This window comes from Cupressus sempervirens, chromosome 2 (assembly GCF_028749045.1).
Source record: "Cupressus sempervirens isolate cs-2001-9-10 chromosome 2, ASM2874904v1, whole genome shotgun sequence".
In the NCBI taxonomy this organism is placed as follows: Eukaryota; Viridiplantae; Streptophyta; class Pinopsida; order Cupressales; family Cupressaceae; genus Cupressus; species Cupressus sempervirens.
In genome coordinates, this window is record NC_143119.1 from 157,790,989 (window position 1) to 157,796,988 (window position 6,000).

The window sequence follows — 6,000 nt, forward strand, 5'->3', positions numbered from 1 at the left end:
TTTTCAACACCAATTTTGTTTGGGATTTCATGAAAAAGCATGGAAAGTTGTGGAGATTCCTGATTCTAATCCAGGAAAAGATGTGAAAATTCTTGGAAAATCTTTGTTCTAGTATCAATTTTATTAGAAATCTTGAAAAAAATAGTTGTGGTAAAGAACACTGATGGAAACGTGTTGTTTACTACATTTTGTAGAGAAAATTTCTAGGATCTAAAATCTAGAATCTCCATAACTGCTCTTGGAGATCTTAAACCTCTCTCAAACATCTGAAGTCATGAGCAAAGTCCACAATCACCAAGGATTTCTGCCTAGAAGACAAAATCCACCACTGCTAAGGATTTTCACCTAGAGGACAAAATTCACCATTGCTATGGAATTGCACCCAAGTGACAAAATCCTCCATTACCAAGGAAGTGTGCCCAAGCATTCAAATGAAATAAAAGATAGTTAATTTTTGACCAGGGTAAACTTTAAGAAAGTTGCCTCCAAAAAAAGATATAAAATATGGCGAATCTTTCATTATTTTGAAGAAACAAAATTATTTATATTGGCGAAACTCTCAATTTTTTATTCTAAATATGATTAATATTGGCGATTTTTTTTAATCATAATTTTTTTTGTATAAAATATTGACAAATCTCAATAATAATAGGAAGTTCATTAATCACCATGGAATATTACAAATCAAAATTGAACATTTTTTTACCTTGTGGAATGTTATGAGAATCATTACATATAGTGAATAATTTTGACTAGCTACAGAAAAAAAAAAAATCTCTCAAAAAGGGCATATGCCAATGATATTTTAGTGTTCTGATGAACTCCCTATGTTTTTGTAAATTTCATTGTATCTTAAATTGACCTTATTTTGACTTTGAAACAACTTATTATTTTTAGATTCTCTATTTTTAGCATGTCTATTTTGGCAACTTGCAAGCGCCAACTGATAAAGAGAAATTGGTATCTAGTTCTATATTTGGAAGATGAGCAAGTGAGATAGTTGATCAGAAAATGGTTATGTATGCAAACATCCTTGAAATATCCAAAAGTAGAAAGGCAAGAAAAATACAAAAAACTGGATTAAGTCAGAAAAACATCTTTGAAAATATCTAGAAAGGAAGGAGATGAAATTTCATCATGTAGAAAATCCTCCTCCACCCTTGGAAGTGTGCCCAAGAGAGTAAATTCTCTTAGTCCGAGAAATTCCTTTAAAATAGAAAAACCCTTCTCCATGCTCCATTTCAACCTTGGAAGGGAAATTCCTAGTGTAAGGAAATTTTTTCTAAATTCCAAATTCCTCCACATCTCAAATTACAATGAGTGCTGAAGAATGAAATGAAACCAACAGCCTAGATCTTGCCACCTCAGCACTAATTAGGATTAGGGCTTGGAGAGACTAAAATTAATGGGAGGGGACACCTGGACCAATCAAGATAAGGGTGTCAAGTTTCATTGAGTCTGCTGCATGCTTTATGATCTGATTTTGATGATCAGAAATTGTTATTTGAGTTTTTGAGCTTTGATTTTGTAATTGAAGCTAACTCCATATTTGAATGGTTTCAATGTACCTTATACTAGTTTTTTATTCAGTAGCAATGTTTTTAAACCCTCACTTAATAGCTGCAAGTTATATTTTGTATTGATAGAGGTGAAGGCTCAGCCTCCTCTTATTTGTTATCAGCAAATACTCTTGTATTGACTGAGAGGTGACGGTTTCAAATTTCTCACTCCATATGGTTTATTGTTGAAAGCATTGCTTTTGTTAGTTAATGTATTTTCATGTATTTAAAGCAAAGTAACAAGAATCGGAATCGGATCGAAATCAGCAAGGCCGAATCAAATCGTGAATCGGCCATGAATCGGAATCGAATCGGCCATGAATCGGAAAATTTAAAAAACTCTTGAAATTTAGTAACTTATTTCATAAACCCTTTATCGCTGATTCGATTCACCGATTCACAAAAAATCGGTTGGCTTGAATCGAATCGCCGAATCGCCGTGATTCTTGGAACTATGATTTAAAGCTAAGAATCAGCAGTCATTCTACTTTAGCTTATGATATTCTATATATTAAAAAAAATCAGGGGCAGTTATTGCATATTATCGGTGTTTCATTTTGTCATTTCTATTAAAAATTTGGTTGTGCTCTTTGAAGACTTGTAACTTGTTTTGTATATTGATCAGTTATATCTCTGGTATCTTCAATCTTAATAGGGTATAATTACTATGGAGGTAACCTGAGGAATTTTAATCATTTCTCAATTTTTCTTTTCAGGTTTGTGAAGGTATTAGGGAGCTACTCAATCTCCCAGTGGATTCTCTTCGAGCAACCAGAAAATACTAGGAACAGATTTATAAGATTGTAGCTATGGCATATTTGAAATCACAATCTAGCGTAATTTTCTACACAGCCTACTAGTTGTTAAAGTTGCAGTGATATGTTCCCATTTTACATGGAAACAAAACCTGTGTAGATTTTGATTGTCAATTTTTTCTAGTTTATAGTTTGGGGCAAAGAATATCAGATTCTAAGCTGCACATCTTGTGTATATTATTTGCATTTGCAAACTAAACATTCTCAGGAGAGCAGGCACTGTAGGCAAAGTGTGTCAAATGGTTGTGAAGTTTAAGCTTTGGTCCAGTAGCAATTAAATGCAATGACCCAAATAATCAATTAAGTGTTGGAAAATAATCTAGAATGTCGTAATCTTTTAGCAATTAGGCTGATCAATATTTGCTTGTAGAAGATTGAACAAAATAGAAGCTCTGGAGATCAATGATTGTTTCTTCATCACTGAGTTTCACAATAATTATTTTTGCAAACATTCTCTATATTTAAATTGTGATAGCAGAAATCTCAATGCTGCTTTCCTCAGATGACATACTCTTGTAGGGTGAATGTTGAAGTTTTGGACAATGTCGGAAACACCATGCAGAGAAGCATTATGAAGATAATTGAGTGTGAAAATTATATGTAATACATTTTAAAAATGAATTGTGGATATTAGAGAGCTCCCATTGCCATAGAAAAGCATCCTACTAAACAGTCATGCCATAGGAGCAAAAGTCGTTTGGGGAATTAATAGGCAAACTAAAAGTATTAGATTTATTTAAAAAAGAAGAAGAGATAATTGGATTTTGAAAACAATATAAATTATAAAAACAAGCAAAAATTTAAGGGCATATCCATAGCATAGAGATATAAAGAGCAAATAAAATAGAAGTGTAGAAAACATATTTCATCATTTATATTTATATTATTAATTGCATAGGCAAATAGGGCAATTGCCAAATAATTGCCTAAGTGTGAGATCAAATATTAGTCAAGTCTAAGAAGCACCTGAGATCAAAAGGAATTGTAGATGTTGATATTGCTGATTACATAGACAAATATTCAGTTGACTTTTTTAAAGAGGAGTCACCAAATATCTATCTTAAGTCTGAGATAAATTATTTGCTAAGTCTACGAGGTAATTGAGATCAAAACTTATCAAGCAGTCTTTAAATAGTTGTCTCTGTCTGAGATCAAATGGTAGCTAAGTCTATGGAGTAACTGAGATCAAAATTTATCAGACACCAATCTAAGTACTGTTAGAAATTTATAGAAAGTGGAAACCTTTTTAATCACATTGGAAGTAATCAGCCCTTTTTCTAAGAAATTTGTCAATTTTGTGATCTTTAAGGGTTTCGTAGGTTTTTACAATGATTTTACACGTTTTTTTGTCATATTTAAGAGATTTTAATGTAATTTTAATACACTGCAAATGCAAAAAGGAAATTGAAAATTGGGTCAACGATTGATTAACAAAATTTTCATGAATTGGGATCGAGTCAGGGAAATAAAACTCTGGCCGTAAGATTCAGGAGTAATAAAATATAATCAGGTTTTTTCTTTCAGGTTATTGCTTCTGGGGGTTATACAACATATGTGAGGGACTTTTAAATTCCCTCTTGTTATTGCAAGAGTAAAAGAAATCTTCATCCTTGTGAAGAATCCATTCAATTTAAATTTAAAATATCTGCGCTTTAGTTTGAGTTATATATTGCTCGTGATTATGTCTTCAAAATATATGCGTCAAACAAAAAAATAAATAAATATGCGTCAACCAGAGCACATTGAAGGCAGTTGCATAATCTCAGAATAAAGTTGCTCTGGAATAGATTTACTTTTTCATATTTGGAATAGAAAAGTTACAATCTCCGCAAACTGGTCCATATTGAAAACACCAACTCAAACAACAATTGTGTTCAGATTAAGTATGTTTGCATCTCTGGCGTAAGCGGGACATGGCAACACTTTGACCTCTCTTCCAAAAGACTTATAAATCTCAACAATAATCTTATCATTGAAGTCTTCAATTCGCATCTGTGAGGGAGGTTGCCTAAATCTACAATGAGAAAGATTGTTCATGAAGTTTACATACCCATCTTTTATTATCGGAGGCAATGATTTATCGCAGGAATTTGAGCTTCCAAATTTGCCTGCCTCTGCGTCCTCCCAAAATAACTACTCTCGGTCGCTTTCTTCCACCATTAAAATCATTGAGGTGTTTGTATTTTCTCCTTTCTATGAATCTCTTCACATACGTGGACATCTGAGATCATCGCCATATCTTGTAGTTTAATTGCTACACTGTTAAGCAGTGTCATATCTCTGGCTATTTATAGTTGTTGGAATTCGTGGGTTATGACTACAAGTAAAAACGTCTACAAATTCTCCATTTCTCTTAAAGAATGCCGTCAACTTGAAAAACATGATCAACTTGTTCTTTGGTGGAAAAGTGTGGATAAATATGTTAAAGTAGACGGGCTAAGTTGGTCAAGCATAATTTATTTATTTATTTATGACAAGGTATTGGATCTTTTATCATTGGATGAATTCTTTGAAAAGCAGTTTTTCAATTGGAAGTAAAACACTCACACGATTTTAAGATGCATAATGTTGTCATCTTCCAAGTTAAATGTTAAGTAATCCCATGGATACGATTTTATGCACTTTTTCTTGTTCTTTTCTCAGCCCTGGAACCACTGGTTCTGAATCGTGGCTGAATTCATGCTTTGTTTTAAATCGATTGAATGAGGGCCTTATGTGGAGAGATGGTTCGACAATTTAGCTTTTAATGTTTTTTTATTTTAAACCCTTTATTATATTTTGATAGGTAATCCATGGAAGTCTAGATTATTTATTAGTATTGTTAAGATTAATTGTCAATGTTATGTTAATTTGGAGAAAATTCAAACCCAAGACTTCCTTGATGAGAGACTCACAATTTACCGTTGCATTGTAAGCTTTTATTAATTATGATTTGAAGTGAGTATAGGCTTCTATTTTTTAGCGATATAAATTTAGTAATTTTTAAATTTTAAATTTTATTTTTATTTTTATGTAGGCTAAAAATTATTATTCTAATTTTAATTTTTTTCTTTCCAAATTTAAATTGGATCATTGATTCAAATTGATGGAGTTTTATAAAAGAGTTGGTATAGTAGGAGATAGATAGATTTTTTGAATTATAACATCTTCATCTAAAGCTAACATTGAATGTAGCTTTTGTACATGTATGTAAAATGCAAAACAAGATCAAAAGATAAATTATGTGTGAAGGTACTCAATGTAACACCGATACTGGGGAGCGTTGAGACTACAAGATGTCGAGACAAGTTTCTTGGACGAGAAGAAAATGGGCCTCATTTTTGGGATGTTAGGGGGAGAATGACAAGGGGAGGGCGGGGCAGGAAGGAGTTTTTTATAGTATACATATAGAACTTGAAATGTTTTTTATGAAATGATGTTTCAATCGAACATACCAAATTAGAACACTTGAACATAGCAAAATTGCAAGATGAATTAGAACCATTGAACATTCAAATTAGTAATAGATTACCTAACCAATAATAAAATTAAAAAATCAAAAGTCAAATAGAAATCCAAGTCCCCATTCCAATGACAATGTGGTTGCTGAATGACGAAGGTGGGGGTACTTGGGTACGTGAGTATCT

At 32.3% G+C, this 6,000-nt stretch overlaps 1 protein-coding gene across 3 annotated transcripts in view; it reads left to right on the forward strand.

Moving 5' to 3' along the window:
• LOC149571522 (Prefoldin chaperone subunit family protein) overlaps positions 1-2,692 on the forward strand; it is a 170,455-nt gene extending 167,763 nt beyond the window's left edge. For all 3 annotated transcript variants that reach the window (XM_089813029.1, XM_089813031.1, XM_089813030.1), the window contains one exon: positions 2,276-2,692. In XM_089813029.1, coding sequence (XP_089669155.1) covers positions 2,276-2,344 — 69 coding nt within the window. In that variant the 3' untranslated portion in view covers positions 2,345-2,692. The remainder of the gene's footprint in view (positions 1-2,275) is intronic.
• The last annotated feature ends 3,308 nt before the right edge of the window (positions 2,693-6,000 follow it).